The sequence below is a fragment of the Carettochelys insculpta genome, chromosome 1 (genome assembly GCF_033958435.1).
Source record: "Carettochelys insculpta isolate YL-2023 chromosome 1, ASM3395843v1, whole genome shotgun sequence".
Taxonomy (NCBI): domain Eukaryota; kingdom Metazoa; phylum Chordata; order Testudines; family Carettochelyidae; genus Carettochelys; species Carettochelys insculpta.
In genome coordinates, this window is record NC_134137.1 from 219,814,021 (window position 1) to 219,833,584 (window position 19,564).

The window sequence follows — 19,564 nt, forward strand, 5'->3', positions numbered from 1 at the left end:
TGCTCCTGGTGACACCATCCTTGCAGCCAAGCTTTCACCTCCAGGATGCACCTGTCTCTGTCTGGGGTGAATCCCACCTGCACTTCCAACTCCCTCATCCGTATTCCCAGAGCCTATTGTCATGCTTGATCTGCTCAAGGTTATGCCTTGCAATATCCGTAGTGCTCACATGGATGAGTAGTATGGGGTAGTAGTCAAAAGGCTGGATAATCCTGGTCAACGCTTCTATACCATCTTGGATACGGGTTCTGGCACGCAGCATACCTCTTGAGAGGGCATGTCAAGGCCACAGATGGGTGCCTCTGTCCCCCTCAGAAGAGAGTCTCTGACCACAACTACCCTATGTTTCTCCTCATGGTGGTGACAGCACATCTCTCAGTCTCGGGCGTGCAGGGCTTCTCTGCTTCTGCTCTAGGGGATGATTCCTTATCTCCTGTATCCAAAATGGTGTAATGGTTTCCCAGTACCGCAGAGGGAGGGTTGGGAGCAGTAGGGGAGCACTGCCGGCTGCCAGAAGTGACCAGCTGGAAGTGGCCTTCTGCCCTGGAGAATCCTTCAATTGTCTCCACAGCCAGGGCCGTATCTTTCCAGAGCCTTGAGGCTAGTCTGGTTTAACTCATCACCGTTGTAGTGGTCACAGATGTTTGATGAACTTCTTCCTTTGAACTTTGGGAGGTCTCTGTGCTTCGGGATTCAGTGGCAAGTCAACCAGGTGTCTTCTCTCCTCTCAGAGGCAGAGTCCCAATCACGAGTCTCCACCAGTGGGCCCATGTGTGCCTGAGCCACAATCTCTCAGCTGTCCCTCACCTCCCCCCCAGCCACTTCCAAGCCACTAGCACAAAGCCTGAAGCACAGGCTTAAGAGGACGGTGATCCAGCAACATTCATGGCATTTCAGTTCACACTGCTGCGTGTGACTCCAGAGATAGCAGCTGCTCAAGTTTAAGTGATAGCTCAAGTAACAAATTTAATCTTTTCTGGTTCTGGATGCTGTCACCTCCACTCATTTCTAACATGTAAGCTCCAGCAGGGCGCAGTCAAGCAAAGTCATAGGTGTACGTTTTAAAGCTTATTAGCCTTCAAACGAGAAGCCCATGCTCTGTTTTACTTGAGGCTCAAATATACAGTATTGGTGTGAAAACAACATGGCACCAAAGATTTCCCTTTCAAAATGCATTTACTTCAGGGTCTGTTTCACAGACTAAAAGTACATCACCGAAAGTAAAGGCTCCAAATGTTGGTTAAAATTCAAGCCTCTTGCAATGTGTTTAACACAAAACACATTGAGAAACACTGAGCCCTGCCATTGATTTTTTGCACCACTTTTTGCAGCTGGATCAGGTACAATAAAAGCATGTAATCAAACCCCGCAGTATACAGCAGGCTTTGGTTAAATTATAAAAATGGCTAAAATCTAGCTTATCCATGTCATGTTATCTGGTGCAACTGATGACATAATTATTAAACTACTCAAAATATCAAAGCCATGTGCGTCTGCTTACTTTTATTATTTTGCAAAGGACAAAAAAAAAGTATAAACACTAGAGAATAAAACAATGAGCTTCCTATGCACTGGTGATGCTCTGCAGCCCCACATTTCCTCATCCAAAAGGCAAGAGACATTCCAAAGTACAGATGCACTCAGATTTATAGACACAACTGTGCGGCTGACACTTGGCCAGCAGAGCTTCTTAGCCGGCCAAGAGAGAAGTAGTCTTTTCCTCAGGTATGATGAGGGTTTGCCAATAGCATTGACTGAGATGTGGTGAAGATACGGACAGAACTTTTACATTCCCACTTCCAGCTAAAGAGGCCTTTGAAGTATGATCAATTGATTTCTTGAATGCTTAAAACAAGCACGCTTCTGCGGGAAATGAGATCCATATGCATGTTCCCTCATGAATCCCTTACAAAACAAGAGTCAAAGCATAGATGTGCGTATGTGCTTTTAATAGTCCAGCTGTTTTATAGATTCTGCCACCATCCTGTCATAAGCTTTCACCATGCTTTATGAAAATTGGCTTATGTCTATGCATAACTCAAAGAGGCTTTATGCAAAACAAGTCATGTGACCTATCATTTACACACCTGCAATCCTCTGACTATACATATTCTATTTTTGTGCACGTATCATTCTTGTATTTGAAGTTAGAAAATTGAAGTGTGAATCTGTTTTTAATTATAAAATGTGCTAATGAGGGTCATTACTGATACTTTAGGAACTTATTGTCTCAGGGATCACATCAGTGATCTGTGAATGGGTTTGTTTTTCCTGCAAATCCAAACTGTGGTTGGTCCTACAGAAACACGTGACCAGGCTACTTGATGCTGGAAACTGTTTTGTATCTGGTGCTTGTCCACCCAAGAGGAGAAAAAATTGAACTGAGCAGAAAATCTCTTTTGCCCAAGGCAGAAATTCTAAGTGGGGAACCAAACAATGGGTAGAGTCACCAGATGCCAGGATACCCCCATCCCACCCCACCTACCAGCTAAGATGCCTGCGGGAAACATCAAAGACCAAACAAGGGAATGAGCAGACCTAAGTTAGGAGGCTGCCAAATTTGTGAAAGAGGTCATTAGAACTGTTTAGGGTAAGAATTTGCACATAATAAGTTACTTAGTGTATTAGAATTAGCTGGCATATTGTGTTAATTTTTCCTTAACTTGCTTAGATCTAGCAAAACAAAACAGCAGTCAACTAGCACTTTGATCTGTTTGTTTTCACGTGCAATCACTTAAATCCTACCTTTTATACTTGAAACACCCCTGTTTATTATCAAGCCCAACTGTTATTAGCAATTGTTACTGGGGCGAGGGGCAGAGCAGGTAGCTACCACTGAACATAGCTTCCTTTCACTGACAAAAGAGGGTAAACTTATAAGCTCTCTCTGTGTCAAAATCTCATACAAAGTAAGACAGATTTGTGAGGGATTTTGGTCCTCTTTTGGGTCTGTGTTTCTGAGTGCTTATAGCTAAGTCCTCCCAGAGCTGCACTGGCTCAGACTCTGTGTTGCTCTTCAGGGGGTTGGTAATCCCAACTCTGTGCTTTGGCTGAGGGATACCAGCTCTTCTGGCCCAGCAGGACAGGATGGTGGGCATCAGTGACTTGACTCCCATGATCCAACCCATCACATACTGCATCCCTAAAACATGGATATTTGGAAAAAGGACCAAAGCCTAAGTCCAGTGGAGTCAAGGGGATTTTTTTATCACCGATTTCAACAGAGCAAAGGTTTGGCTCTTTGAAGGCTGAGATTCACCCCAACGGACCAACGGTATTTGGATGGGGCATAGGAGTTGTGCTAGTCTTCCATGCAGGGATGAATTTCACCCCAAGCAAACTAAACCATGGCTCAACTTTGAATTACCACTGGACATCAAAATTGGATCAGCTCCAGTAACGCTCCACTCAAAAGGGAGCATTTTCATAACTATTTTGTTTCTTTACTCCCAATGAGTGCCCACCGACATCAATTCTGGGCCTCATGGCAGAAGTCAATGGGTCCCTGTCCCGTTCCCTTGACCAGGGCCACAATTCCCTCCACACACACAGAGAAGCCCCAAGTGGCCCCTCACCCTGGCCAGAGAAACTCAGGGTTGTCCCAGCCCTATCCTCCACCTCCTCAGATGAGCTTCAGGGCAGCTGTACCACATCACACCTCCCCTCCTTACCCCAGACCCAACCTGCTTGCTGGGGAAAGCTGCAGCAATATTGCTTGACTGAAAGCATCTTTTGATATGCCCCATGAAGGTTCCAGAGCCAAGTAACTGTGCCCCAGAACCTGCACGAGACATATCAATAGCGCAAAATGCTGCTTTGCTGCAGAGCTACTGCAGCAGTCACCAGAGACCTGGGGTCCTTTTGAATTACCAGGCCCCTTGGCAATTATCACCCTGCCTCCCTGTCAGCAGGCCAGTCCTCAACAATACTGGCAAACAAGTGTCTTAAGGCTACACACACTACTACATCAATTTCCCCAATGTCTATTTCTAGTTCTGTATTCTACCTGAACTTTGCTGAGAGAAATTTCTAGAGCTCTATGGTGACAAGAGGGTTCAGCTAATGTTAAACTTAATTAACAAGTCTGCTCTCTCTCTAGCCCAAAGTCTGGAGTGAGCCAAGGAAAAGTGGCAACAAAAACTCTGCTACAATTAATCAATTTTGCATGCCCAAAGTGTTCAGAACACCACAAATTAAAATCCCTACACAAGTGTCTTTTCTTCTGCAACAGAAGCAATTTTCAGGTGAAAATATTTTATGACTACAATGACTATCAATGCTACATTGATTCAACATATTGTTTAATCCTGGGAGGAAAACTAGCCAAAAACTTTCAAAGTTACTCTACATGATTTGGCACACTCGCCTTTGAGGATTATGATCGTTTATTTCACATAGTCATATTTCATCACGATGAAGGTTTCATTCCAACCCAAATACATGGCAGCACATCAGCATTTTTGCTAACTGTCAGAAAGTAAATCATTTTCACAAACAACTATTGAGAGTCTTTGTATCAGGAAAGAACTTCAAAATCAAAAAGATGAGACCCACCTATTTGTCAGGAAGAGTGAAGTGGTGAAACAGGAGGCAATGCAGGGGCAGGAGTACACAAGGGTGCAATGAAATATCTGGAAGGTTAATTTAGGATGCTGAAGTGGGTCTAATTTTTTCATAATATATAAGCTGGTCTGAATGCTTCAAGCAAACCTCCATCCTGGTAGATATTATAAATAAGTTGTTTAGATGCTGACAAATGCAGCAGATGCTGACAGAAGCGCTGCTTTATTCCTAAATTCCCCATTCTGTCCTCTCTCCATTAGTGTCTCGTGGCTAGTTTAGCATCATTATCACCATCATGGTCACCAGCCCAATGCGATGTGGGTGCCATTGCTCTAAGCTCTGTACAAACACGTAGTAAGAGACAATCCCTGCCCAAAGACCCGATTATCTAGCTACACAAGAGACACACAGCTGTCTGCAACTGCAAAATATTTCATGGGCTGAAACCCTCTTAGTAATTGTGATGCTTTTTTTCCTATCAGTTTATGGGTAGACAGATGAATTGGTTAGTCAATATCATCTGCTTTTACTTAGTCCTTCCACATCTAAACTGTGCAGCATATTGGCACTGTTCCTTGCCAGAATTAAGTGTATGTATTTTGCTAATGCTACCTTTCAAAGAGCAAAATAAAACACCCTCCTACAATGATGTTGCATTTATTTTTGGTTGTCTTAATTAAACAGTCATGAGTTTGCTTCATTTCCTCTCTTAAATGAAGCCTTTCTGATACTTCAGCGCTCTAACTTGATGTTTACTGCACCCACTTCAGTAAGAACCTACACTGAAAATAATATCAAAAGAATGTTATCAGACACAAACATGGACTGCTTACAATCCCACAGACTCTGAAGGTGCTCAGTTGTTGGCCAAAGCAGCCACTATTGGCTTATTATTAAAGTTTAAGCCAGTGAGCTGAAAAGTGAAATTACAGCTTGATGCTAAGCAGACAGGCTGTTAAAGTTCTTCAGTCTCACTTAATTCCTCTATATTATCTCTCTCAATTCTTAAAAGTATTTTTTTCTTTTGTTGGCTCATCTACCTTTGGACTGAAATTCACCCTTTGTTCAGAGCCAGTACAAGCCTTATGCACAGCTGAAGTCTAGTTTAAGCTTTCTGAGGCACAGACCTGCAAATGCTCAGAGCAACAAAGAGCAGCCTAAGCTAGTGAAACCCATTAATGTTTGAAGATTTGACTAAATCTCTTTATCTACTAAACAAACTGGTCTCATCTCACATTGGTCATCTCTCTGCAAAATAAAGCACTGGGTGGTTTCTCCCCACCCCCTAAAGTTGAAGAATATTCAATGACTACAGCTTCTGAAGTGCTACAGTAAACACACCTATTAAGTAAGGCAATGAAATATTTCTCACTGGATGAAACGCCTATGGCTAAGACTTTCCTGTTGAGTTGTTTAAGGCCTGTCCTAGCCTTAACCTCTTTGATGTTTAAGCAGGATTGGTGTAACTATGCAGACTACACGTTGAACCTCTTTATGTCCTAAATGTCCTGATCAGTTCCAAATGAGAGAATTGCTGGACCACGGGAGGTCAACATGGTCTAGCAGCAACATTACCAACGCTTCCACTGCTTACTTGGCTCTTTGAAGACATTTAGGAGTAAATTACAGCTAAATAACAGCACTGGAGATCTGAGAGCCACAACTGGCGGTTGTAAATAAACTTTATGCAATGATGGGAAACTCGGCCACACCCATGGTAGGTGGCCATGTAGCTAACTAGAAAAATCATGCTGAACCATGGATTTTGACAGAACACAAAGTGCCAGACTAGAGAAGTTCAACCTGTATATCAAAAAAAAAAAAATCCAATCAATCAATCTTACTCAGCAATGGTAACATTATAGAAATTATACTGACACAGCATTGATGGGGCCCACACATAAGGAGCCCGGTCTTCAAGGGATGTCAACAAGCATAACCCCATTGGCACAAATCCAGTGACTTTCAATTTACACCAGCTGTTGAATTCATTTGTAGATTAGCTAAATGGAATAAGGTACAGAAGCATTTGTTAAAACTTAGTTTTGAAATACATGTATGTTCATATTTGTATAGATTTTTGAAGACACATTAGGAGAAAGCACAGAAAAAAATCTACTGTTTGGAATTAAGCAAGCTATCTGATCTGAATTAAATGTTGTTGAAAAAAGAAGCCATCCTACCATGATTAAAATGAACAAACAACTAAATGCCACAAAGAGTAGTGAAAGTGTAAAAAAACAAAAACCCAGCAAAACTATAAGAAATAGTTTTAAACCTTCCTACTCTATTTTCTATCTGGATTGGCTGCTATGGCATGTTTTGTCTTCTGAATTGAGACACTTCCTTTGAATATTTGAATTAAGATAAGGAAAGTATGCACAAGGCAGGAGCCTTCCTTTCCAATGGAAATATCCTTCCAATAAAAATTGTCTGAAAGACCGGAGGTACTTTCAAGAAAAATATTTTACAACCTTTTTTTAAAGCACAGTTTACATATCTCCTGGGATTGGGAATTTGGGTTGCTGAGGAATTGTAAAGTTAGAACACAAAGAAAAATAAGGGAGATGGAAATTGCCTTTTTTGACAGAATTATCAAAGCATGGTGAACGGAAATACTTTAAGTGACGCCAATTCTTTGCCAAGATCTTTGCTTTTATAAAAGCAAACGGCTGTAAAGCAGCAGGAAGGCAAAACGGGAACCCATTGTGTGCACCAACAAAGCGACAAAATGAACAGACATTACTATGTTTTGTCTGTTTTGGAAACTAGTGAGTGGCACAACATTTCATGACAAGAGGCAACCATGGGATCATACAGTAGACCCCTGACTTATGCAAAAGTTGCATTCCTGTGCAACCCCCCCATAAAGTCAAATTTCACATTACTTGAGGAAGCCAGGAAACTGACCAGTACAGCTCGTCTCCCAGCTCTGCACTATTCACAAGAGACAGGAAACTGATCAAGGCTGCTGTACTGGTCAGTTTCCCAGCTCCTGTCAGAGGCGGTAGCCTAGAGTCAGGCTGCCGCCCCAGGCAGGAGCTGTGAAACCACTCCTGTCAGAGGCAGCAGACTGACTCTCGCTGCCCCTAAAAGGAGAGAGCAGCAGCCTGACTCATTGCCACTGACAGGAAAGGGGAAACCGCTCCTGTTAGGAATAGCAAGAGTCAGGCTGCAGCGCCTAACAGAGGCAGTTTCCCTGCTCCTGTCCGTGGTGGTAGCCAAGAGTCAGGCTCTGGGCTGCTGCCACTGACAGGAGCGGGGAAACTGACCAGCGCAGCAGTGCTGGGTCACTTTCCCCACTCCTGTGAGTGGTGGGGAGCTGGCACATGGCTCCTGGCTGCCCCCCACTCACAGGAGTGGGGAAACTGACCAGCACTGTTGCACTGGTCAGATTCCTGGCTCCCCTGAGTGGCGACCAGCCTGGAGCCATGCACCAGCCCCCCCACCCTCCCTCCCCTCGCCAGCACTCAGAGTCACGTTAATCCAAGATTTGCACAACTTGAGTGCGCGTATCTCGGGGTTCTACTGTATCAGGGAGTCACAGAGAGAAATAAATGGTTTAAACCAAAGATCACAAAGAGGTACTTTAGAGTGCAGTGTGGCTTTTTAATGGCTGCTTCTGGAGGACCCACTCCTGCCCCCAAATATTTGATAAAGCAATACTGCCAAGGCTGAAAGGTCTAGATTAGATTTTATATCTGCAGTCACTCTCAAAGAAAACCATGGGAATGTTTGGCACAAAGCATAGTATTGTTTTCTTTGGAAGATTTTGTGATCAAGTTGTCTGGGTGTGATGGCCTGTCAAGGATTAATTGCACTTGACTGTTGACTCAGCCTTTAAACCCTTTTCAGCTATTGATTTCAGCATTTAACATCTCTGCAGACATCTGTCAGCATATCATAAATATTACATTAAATACTCTGATTCAATCACAATTGGATAAAAACATGTTTATAGTCATACAGAAGAGACCCAGACAATAGATTGTTGAGGTTTCTTCAGTTCCTAAAATGTACTAGTATAATACTATCTAAAAACGTAGCTCGTTGTGATTTACTGGGTTCAGTATTGTTTTATTTTGATTATTTAATTTGTCCTTTTTCACGTTCCTTTACCTGCCTTTATATTTATTCACAATGATTTTTGTGGCTGATTTCTTGACTTTTGTGTCTTTTCCTTTTAATGTGAAGAGTAACAATGAAAGTGTTTCCTAGCTGGCTGTAACTGAATGCACCAGCAGCAGCTTGCAGGTAGCTTCCCTGAGCAAGTGCTCTATGCAGATAGGCAGCCTTACATAGGTGCTTTATAGCACCCCTGTAGAGCAGCTTATATATTTCACATTGATCGGTTTTTATATTTCTTTTCCCCTTGGAGAGCAAGAATACCACTCTCATTGAAGTCAAAGAAAGTAGCTTGAGGCAGAGAGACACATTTAAGGTCAAACCCAGTTTGCCGTGACTTTTTCTTTCCCACCCCAATATAAACTATGGGCCTAATTCTGATTCCCTTCTAGTCTCACAAATATCAATAGGAGCTTCCTCTGGACAAAGAAATATAAATGAGGTGGGCAACAAATTAGATTTACAGTAACCTGTGTGACCTTCCAAAGATGGAAATCCAGGGCTAAGCTTGCAACTCCCTTATTCATGTGAGTAAGTTTGTTGTGTTCAGTGGGAGTTTGCAGGTTGGACTCCAAACTACAAAGGCCTGAGCTTCTTCGGACAGACGTCCATCACAAAACAGTCAACTACCTTCAGTGAGAAAGCGATCACCAGATGGTTCCTCTTTCACTCTTAACTGTTGACAAATGAAACATCCTGTGCCCAGCTTTATTCCACTGTGTCACAGACAGTAACTGCAAACTAGAAGAAGCCAGTCTAAAGCTGGTGTCAAACAGAAAACCACACAGAGATTCTCTGACTTGGCTGCATATTGCACTCTCAAAAACACTCCTTGCAGGTAGGTAAGTCACTTCTCAGCAGAGGACTGATGAAAGTTAGCATGATTTCCATTCAAGCAGTAAAGTCACACCAGACAGCTCATGTATAAACAATGTCACGTCACAAGTCCCGCAGGAATGAACGTCAGTACTTCCAGGCACTCTTCAGACAGCGCACTAAGACATAAGCAAACATGCCAGACTGACAGAAACACTCCACCTGTCCGTGGGCGCTCTGCTCATCAGCTAGCTGACTTTTGAAGTTCTCTGGCACAGCTGCACAAGCGCACAGATTGCGGAGAACACCGGCTGCTGGTTTGCCTGGGTTGTCACTGATCACAGTGAATGGGCAAAGGACCAGCCATTTCAGTTTTCTCAGGAGTATCAAGAGTCTTGAGAAAGATTCTGATTTGAACTTGGCCAGAAACCTATTTTGGCCTTGCTAGAGCGGTAGGGTGACCATATTGCCTTATGGCAAATACAGGACCATGACCTCCAGGAATGGGGGAACTGCTGTTCCATGTCAGGGCTCCTCAGCAATGGGGGCAGCTGCCCCACAGGGGGCTCTGCAGCCTCCTGAAGAGAGGGAGCGGAGGATGGGGGATCCACAACCTCCCAGTGGGGGTGCCAGGAAATAAAGAGGTTGCCCCATAGCAGAGCTCACCAGCAGTCAAAGCTGCCTACATGGGGTGCCAGGGAATGGGGCAGCCACCCAGCAGAGAAGCAGACACTGGGTGCTGGGGAACAGGAGCCCCACTAAATACAGGACAATTGGCCCATTTTCTTAAAAAAGGATGCCCGTGAGACAGCTTGAATAAAGGACTGTCCCAGGAAAAACGTAACAGATGGTCACATTATAGATAGGGGACACTGAAGAAATTAAAGAAAACGTGCCACTCCCTTTGTTTCCAGTTGCTTTATCTAGGCTAGCGTAAGCAAATTATGTGAAATATATTGTCTATATTGTGGCTAACCTGAGCTATCACAGCATATGTAATGCAACAAGAGACACTAATACAAGGGTCAAGGAAACTTCTTATCTTTAGTCCAGTAGGGGTTACACCAAAGTCATCAAAACACCATTTTCCTTTTCACTTGAGGTGTCTCAGAAGGAACCTGCATATTCAACTAGGTATTTTGTATCACACCCAACCCCGTGGTATGACAGCACTTCAGGAGACTTGATTAGAAAGCTTGGTGGAGAGGTGAACTGATCACTTAGTTAACTCCTCATTTGAAGCTTCACCAGATCATGGGAAAATGAAGCTATTAGGAGAATGGTAACAGAGAGGTAGCTGTGTTCGTCTGGACTCCAACAAACCAAAGCAGCAGAAACGTAGCACTTTAAAGACTAACAAAATGGTCACTCGGTTGCCGGGGTAGCTAGGAGAGGGCGTCACCTTAGCCGCCTGGGGAGAGGCTGGCAGTCAAGGGCAGTCTTCCTCTTGCTCTCTACGCTTGTGTTTTCTTGCTTTACTCCCTGCGTCATGACCAGCTTTTGCAGTTCATAAAACCTACGGAACTGTAGAAATCAGCCAAAGCTGATTAAAGAACTAAGGGCCAGATTTCTAGAAGTGTTTCAACATCTAGAGAGGCAGATAGATGCTTGGTGAGATTTGCAATGACTGGGCACCTAGCTCCCATGGGAATTGGTGCTCTAACCCTTGAGGTTCCCATGTCTGTGGAGGCCTAAACACGTTTTTAATAAAGCTGGTCCTAAGAGGCAACAAGGAAGGATGTATATTGTGCAACTCCAGGGGTAGTTCTGGGTGGCACTGTGATTTCACTCTGGAGCTAGAGGTGTACTTCCTGGCTCAGGTAGACAATCAGACCCTTTCCAGCTCTGGCTGAGCTTGTGTACTAAGATTTATGGCTGCAGGATGGACTAGCTGTCGTATGTCCATATTAGGGTTTCAAATAGGCTAAGTGCCCCCAATACAGTTGTATCACACTGCAGTAGCAATTTGTTATTTTTAGCACACTAGTCCAACCAGGGCTAGCACAGCTATGCCTACCACGTCAGGAGTTACGCTTCCAGGGCTAGTGCAAAGGTACCCTCAGAAGCACAGTTTTCTCACTGCTTCCCTCCCTCTCTTTCTTCTGGGCTTAGGGCACACAAAATCTACGAGCCTGGGTCCTCCAAGGCTCAAGTGTGAGGGGGAATGTATTTCTTCTTCTCAGCTGGGGGCCACATCAGTGAGGATTCTGTTTGTTTTTGTTTCTCACTTGCATGCAATCCTGGACTGTGGCCCCTGGCCCAAAAAAGGTTCCCTACCCCTGAATTAAATTTTTCCCCCCAGATGTGACACACACAAGGCAGCGGCTGGTCTTGAATGGCAGATTGTGAAATGAAACAGTGGGTAAAAAAAAACTAAAGGGGTTGTGGGGGGCGGTCATTCGCCTTTCAGTGGTTCTACCACCACTGTTTGAGCTGCTATGAAGAAGCCCTGGCAGCTCCCTTGCTGCAGCAGCACTTGCCCCTTATGCCTGGTGCTTGGCCTGCAGCTCATGGTGAGTTCCAGGCTATCAGATGGGGGCTGCATCTTGCCCAGGGAACTCCTGCAGCTCTCTGACGGCTCCTGACTCACCAGGGGTGTCATTTCAGAGCGTGGTGGAGCTGGGGAAGGCAACTTTAACTGTAATTCAAGGGATAATTAGGCACTTGAAATATCTAGGGGTTTCTGGGGGGGAGGGCCCAAATAACTTAGAAATTAGCTGATTTCACATTACACAGCCATCCAAAAATATTGCCATCAGTAATAAATTATCTGTAGATGGGGGAAGCAATAAAAATGCAGCTTGAGAACTTGCTAGAGTTAAAATTCAATAATATAAACTTCTGAATGGGGCTTGTTACAAATGGAGGAGTGAATGATTAGTTAAATCAACAAATCATGCCTGGATTTTGTATATCTTGACATGTGACATATTGGATTTTGCTGTTATGTTGTAGTCATATCGGTGCCTGGATGAGAGCCACAAGGTGAGTGAAGTAATATCTTTAATTGGACCAAATATGGCTGGTGAGAGAGACAACCTTTGGAAGGCCTCAGAGCTCTTCTCCAGATCTGTAAAGGGCAACAGGGCTACTCACTCACCAATAAGAGTTGTTTCAAAAGAAAAAAATATATTAGTTCACCCTCTTGTGGCTCTGTGTTTTAACAGTTTTAAATAAAGCTGAACTCTTTGCATCTCAACTTAGTCTGTCATTAAAAATTATGATTTCCCACAACTTTGAAAAGTATACAAAGAAAAAAAGCTAAACACATATTACACAAAGTTATAAAAAAGCGCATTCCACCAAGCCTTTTGATAAGCCAGAACAGCAGGGGTGAAACATTGAAGAGGGGGTGGGCCAGAGCCTAAATTCCCACTGAGGTCCTCTGAGTTGAAGTGCCTCATTGAAACTGGAAGTCACAACAATCACACCTCATCTTCAGATTCTCACACTAGGAACCCCAGTGACTTCCAGCGCATGAAGAAGGTTTGCAGATTAAGATGGGAGCAAAAGAAAGAAAACCTTATTCTTAATCTTGAGACAAGAACAATACTGTGCTCAAAAATTTCTCAGGTCAGGGTGCTCTAATAAGGCCCTCTGACCCGAGAGATTTCTGAACACTGATAAGCATAGCTTGTAGTGAGAACATCAACAAAACGAGAGGGTGTGGCCAGGTCTTCAAGAATTGTATTTCAGCCGTCCATCACCCACTGTGACTCCTTTCTCCAGGAACTCCAGGGAGAGCTGATCTCTGCACCTGCCCACCTGCCTCACGCTGGGGAAGCAGCAGCAGCAGCCGCCCCGCCCCCTCAATCCACCCCAAAACGTGAGCCAAACTTCTAAGCTAGCCAAGGAAGCAAGACAATAGGAGAACCAACTGCTGGTAGGGGAGGAGCACAATTAAAAGGTTCCCACCTCAAAACACAAGTGTCAGACCCCACTCCCCATCTTATAGCCCAGCCTTCCTCCTCAATCCCCCTGTGGGGCTTAGGAGGAAAAGAGGGTGGGGGTGCACCCACACCTGTTTCAGACTAACACACCCCCACATAGCAGGGTAGCTCCAAATCCCAGCCAGCCAGCCCACAGAGGGAAGCCACACACTACACATACCCACCCCCCGACCACCACACAGTGCAAACTTCAGTCAGCCAGAACAAAGAGAACACACACACACACACACACACACACACACACACACTTCAATCTCCAGCAACCCCAGCCACGCACCCTCAGCCTCTTCCAGCACAGCCTGCCTCACCCTCCTGCCATAGGGCAGCATTTCCCGAACTGTGTTCCATGGAACACTGGTGTGCCATGCAAGGTGAATAGGGGTTCTCGAAAAAAAATTGATGTTAGTGATATTTTCCCCTCTAAAACATTACATATGAAATTAAGTGTGTATTTGAATAGTATTTAAAGTGTATTATTTATATTATATTTAGATTTAGATTGTATATTCATAATAGTATAGTCATTATGCAACTCATACCAAAACAATCAGAGTTGATTCAGATTGTTTTGGCATAAGTCAGGGTCAGAGAAATTACATGATGCTGCACCTGATGAGGATCCAACACTCCAGCCTTGTTCCTAATATTAAAGTAGATTTGTTATGAAAAGATGCAAAAACACTATCAAGTGTTGCTTATTTTTATTTTCCAGTAGTTTTGTGTAAAAATACCAAACTTATTAAACACAAAATTTACAAATATTTTCCCCATCGCTAATTTGTTCTCCATTTCTTTTTCATAAAAACGTTCAATCTTTCCGGAAGGCCAGTCCTTTTGTAATTTTTATATTTAATTATGGGTTGCTAAGGGTCCTCCTAGCAGAAGGACATTAGTTCTGAAGAAGTGGGTCTGTCCCACGAAGCTCATCACCTAATAAATTCTTTTGTTGGTCTTTAAAGTGCTACATGACTGCTTTTTAGTTCTGAAGGACATTAGTTGCTCATTCAGATGATTTTCTCTTGTTATTTTTTGTTCTTTGTAAAATAAAAGACATCTAAAAAAACCTCGCTCTTAAGTCAACTTTTGAGCATTATATGCAGCAATTTTTCGGCATGAAATCCTCCACCCTCCCTCCACCCAACCAACACGTGTGTGTTCCATCAATATATTCCAACCCAAAGTGTTCTGTGGCCAACTGAGTTTGGGAAACGCTGCCTTAGGGCTTCTACAGGGGGTCCTATGTTTCAGGGAGAATGAGGAGCCCCTGCCCTGGGCACCCACCTTGCTGCTTGTCCCACCAGAGCAGAGGAACTAGGTGAGAAAGAGTAAGTGCTGCTGTCCTGCTTGCCCTTGGCTGAAATGCTGGATTTCCCCTCCTACCTAGCTGGCCGGCCCACAGGTAAAGTCACATGAGATTCTTCACATGCACCTCCGCCCCACAGCACATAGCCCTGGGCAGCAGCCTGGGTTGCTCAGGTCTAGGGCTGGTAGTGTCTGCACAGATACTGTTTTTGAATGAAAAGGTGTGGATGCAGCTATTAAAAAGGGTTCTTCTTTGGCAGGGTCATTGTGCTTGTTGGTTATTTTTTTAAAAAAGGTTGTCACTGCATGGTGATTGAACAATATGCACATGAAGCTGTGCACATGAAGCATGCTGGAATATTGGCTTGCACAACTGCCAGTGGGGTGATGAAAGTAGTGAGTGATTAAGCACTTTCAGAAATGGTCAGTGAGGAAAAAGTCCAGTATTTGTTTTTAAAAAGAAAGAAACACTGAACTACAAGTTTCATGAAAATAAATCACTTGAATAAAGTACAAATCCTGAAGAAAGGCACTGGGGTAGCATAATGAAGTATTTCTACTGAGTTACTTTACACCTCTGAGAAGGAGGGAGGGAAAGATGAAGCAGGTTTTACTCACTTTAGGCTGCTTTTGCACTTCTCTGTATTTTCAGGCCACACAGTGGCCCTTCCTAGCCCTCACTGCAGAGGAGCTCCCCAGACTCCTAATTTTCTTTTGTCTGTCATGACCTCTCTATGCTGTTCTACAGCCAACAATACGCAGTGTAGTCTGTCCTGGCCATGCCTCTGGTCCCCTCCTCCTCTGCGATGTGGGGGGAGGGGGAAGTAAAGAGCTATTTTGACAGCTTGCCGCCCACTGTGGGGAACTCCGTTGTAAAAGTGTTCCCAGGGGCTGAGCGCAAGTCCTCCTCACGCTGCTGCAACAATGTAAAGAAGCTAGGGCAGCGGTTCCCAAAGTGTGGTCCGCAGCCCAGTCTCAGTCCTTGGGAAAAAAATATACCGGTCCTTAGAAAATACACAAATTATCTCGCACAATAATTAAATTTGGTACATTTCATATTCTCCTGCGTAATTTGGGTAATAATCAGTTAGCACGTAAGTATTTTATCATCAAGATTTATATTATTATTATGTACCATTATTGTGAATAAATAATAAACAGAAAATGTATTCCTTTTTCATTTTTTTTTAAATATGCATTTCTATTTTTGGCCCACAAAAATAGGGACTGGAAAAAAAAAAAAGGTCCCAACCATATAAAGTTTGGGAAAACCTGGCTAGGGGAATTAAGGGCAGATAGGAGCAGGCTCAAAGCTTGTAGTGTACATTTTGACAAGAGCAGCCTACCCAAAACTAATAAAATACTCAGCAAACATAACATATAGGATGTGAGCTGGTTGGACATTCAATTCTAACTAAGAGCAAACACTAGCCCTAGAATCAGAGCCCTGTGTACACTACAGGCAGTCACAGAATTCACCCTTGGATGCAGATTTCTGCTACAGCATCTCTGTTTTCATAAAGTCACATGGATTGATCTTAGCCAATGTAATACCTGACGGAGCTCATAGACCAGGGGTCGGCAACCCCCGGCATAGGTGCCACGTGAGCCAATTTTTGTTGTCACACAAGGCAGGAGCTCAGGCCTACCCCTCCTTCCCTACACAGCTGGGAGCCTGCTCAAAGCCATGCTGCCTGTGGATTAACAAAAGACCAGCTAATGCTTCCAGCCACTACCTAAATGGTAAAGCTCTGCACTGAATTTATTTATGAATCAAGCTGTTGTAAGTAGGACTATGAGTGACTTTAAAAAGTATCACTGGCACTGAGCCCGTACATAGAGGTCAAAAGGTCAAATTTCACCACCCTGCCTCAAAAAGATTGCTGATTCCTTTCATAGGCAGTCCTGTGGCACCTGAGAGACAAACAAGTTTACTAACTTGGGAGTTTTTGTGGGTAAAACCCACTTCATCAGGAGAAAAGAACAAGTGGGTTTTACCCACAAAAACTCTGACCTAATAAATTTGTTAGTCTGTAAGGTGCCACAGGACTGCTCGTTATTTGTGAAGCTACAGACTAACCTAGCTACCTCTCCGAGATGGCTTAATGCAAAAGCTCCCTGCAGAATGAAGTGCCTGTGCATTAACACAAAGATAAGAATTTAAACATGAGCACTAACTCTTTCACTGCTGATTACTTTCACTTTAGTGCATGCTTATCCCACAAATTCTAATTTCCTTCCCAAATAACAGAAGTGCAAAGCATCCCAGACTCAGTTCCTCTAACTTCCATCTCCCCTAATGACTTCTGAAGGGTAGACATGCAGTTACAATACCAAATCCTGTGGCATAGTTAAACCTGAAAGTCTGGGAGCAGCCATGGGATAAAAGTGTGGATGTAGTATAAACACAGGGACTACTGTACTGAGTGCATTATTCATTTTTATGAATAAATAAACCCTTCCTATTAAAGTATGTACGAAGCTGCTAAAATTTCTCACCAGAGTTGCAGAATCCAGAGATCTCACTGGCCGATTTAGGTCCAGCTTGCTGCAGAGAATGGGGGGCTGCGGGTACGAATCCAATGCAGGATTTCCAGTATGAAAATGTCATTGGCAGATTTTTACGTGCAATCATTATTCTCTTTTCTCTGTTTCTGCAGGTCATGGCTATGCTGCTAGCCCCTGTGCAGCTTTTGACAGTGGCAGTAGCAATTTACTTAGAGCTCGTGAGATCCATTCAAGGGGGTGTTTATTATGGGATCAAGCAGCTGCCACCCCAAATCCCACAATATCAAGCCCTTGGACAACAAGTACCTCACGTGCCACTGGGCAAGGAAAGCATTCCAATGCAGCACATGGGCAAGGAAGTGCCGCACATGCAGTATGGGAAAGAATACCCTCACTTGCCTCAGTATGTGCAAGAAATCCCACAGCTGCCTATGCTTGGCAAGGAGATGGTGCCAAAAAAAAGTAAAGGTAAATATGGTGAGTGACCGTCCCCACTCTGCTCCGATTCACAGGAAGCAACACTGAGCTAATACTGAAGGAAACAGAATTAGAACTGAGCGGTAGACAAATAGGGGTTATAAAACGTCACAGCCTATTGCTTGCTTCTGCTGCAGGGCAGTCAGCAGAGCCTGGCACGTACGCTGCGTGATTGGCTAGGTTCCTGCAGAAGAGGGGCATGTTTGGGTGCATGCCTAACATACGTGGCAGGATCCAGGGGTGCTGGAACAATTTTTATAGTGGGGGAGCTGTGAGCCATTAAGCCAAACTGTAAATCCTGTATAGAATGGAAACCACAGGTCAGGGGGTGCTGTGGCAAACCCACTCCCTACCCCAGCCCTAGTTCCAGCACCTATGGCAGGATCTGCTTGTGGTAGAAGCAGTGAGGGGGCCAAGCACCAGCTCCCAGTGTCACTTACTCAGATGTGGCCCAGCCACCCCTCCATCAGGGCAGCAGTGGGGCAAATCTGAGCGTGTGGCATTGCAACCTGGCATGCGGGGTGGCAGCGCTACTCGGGTTTGCCTGGCCACCTGGCTCGCCTATAGCGAGTACAGCCCAATAACGGCTTGCTCTCAGGATGGGGGAGGTAACCAAGTTCATACACTGCTAGGGAGCCCCCCTTGGCCAGGCACAGTACGGCAGGTCACTTGCTGAGCTAGCCCCCTGCCCTCCCACCATCACTCCAGCATTGTGGCAGTTTCTATGTCAGCAACTCAGCCCTCTGGCTGGGTCCCCATCTCAAGGTCACCCCTTCCCAGGCCAGCCCTCCAAACATATTTCTTTAACACAAACACAGACCTTTCCACCTCTCTAGGACACTTCTTTTAGGCCAAATGGTGAACCCAGTCCCACTCTGTACCAGATTCTGGCTCAGTGCCCTGTACAGAACAACAAGTTTTGCTCCTGTACCTGGGATGTAGTTTTCTCTAGGCTACTTCCTATCCAGCCTGTCAAGGTCTCCTCTTGGCAATGCCATCTGTTCCCTGCTTAATCAGGGTCTCTCCCAGGCTTTTCTGCCTAGAAGCTGTCCTTAGTCAGGCCTTTCTGCATGGCTCTCCTTCTCCAGCTTTTCCCAGCTGAGCTGTATCACCACTTAAGGCCGGCTCTCATTCTGACTGCAGTCCCCTTCTGCTCTTTACAGAGAATTGCTTGATTCCCCTCAGGTGGGCTTATTTCCCCCAGGTGGGCTTCACTCTGTAATAAGGTTGGCTGAGGTCCAGTCCCTCCAGCTCACATTCCACCAGGCAAAGCACCCTGTTATGAGGGTTAATGGAGGTGGGCAGCCATTCTGCAGGGAATTATCTGCAGTGTTTTCCTTTCAGACAATTGGGATGGTCTGTAAACCTGCAGTCCACAGGGAAAATGCATCCTAGGGGTAGGACTGCTTCAGTAAAATGGTCGTAAAACTTACCTGCTGCATAAGGTGTAATGCACTTTGTGCAGTGATTTGAAGGCATTGAGTGCTATATAAATGCTATGGACTAGATTGCCCCTGGCTGTGTGAACCTGTGCAGGGAATTAAGAACTCCCTTTGTGCTCCTACATGGGTTGAGCACCTGCTGCTTCCCTCTCACCCATGACACAAGAAGACAGTGAGGAGTAGGGCTGCCTGCAAACGTCTAACCAGAGACTCAACTACCTTTGCCCCACCCCCTGCCCTGTCCCTTTCCCAAAGCCCACCCACTCCATCCCCCATCCTTCTATTGCTCGCTGCCCTGCACCTCACTCACTTTCACTTGACTGGGGCAAGGGACTGGGTATGGGAGTGGGTGCAGGGTCTGGGTTAGGGCTGAGTGGGGTG

General features: G+C 44.7%; 1 protein-coding gene across 6 annotated transcripts in view; it reads left to right on the forward strand.

Moving 5' to 3' along the window:
* COL8A1 (collagen type VIII alpha 1 chain) overlaps window positions 1-19,564 on the forward strand; it is a 143,429-nt gene that overhangs the window by 118,500 nt on the left and 5,365 nt on the right. For 4 of the 6 annotated variants that reach the window (XM_074999682.1, XM_074999710.1, XM_074999689.1 and 1 more), the window contains one exon: window positions 17,417-17,741. In XM_074999682.1, the coding sequence (XP_074855783.1) occupies window positions 17,420-17,741 (322 nt within the window). In that variant the 5' untranslated portion in view covers window positions 17,417-17,419. Of the gene's footprint in view, window positions 1-13,233; window positions 13,331-17,416; window positions 17,742-19,564 lie in introns of all 6 variants that reach the window. The other 2 variants (XM_074999700.1, XM_074999728.1) reach the window with 2 other exon arrangements.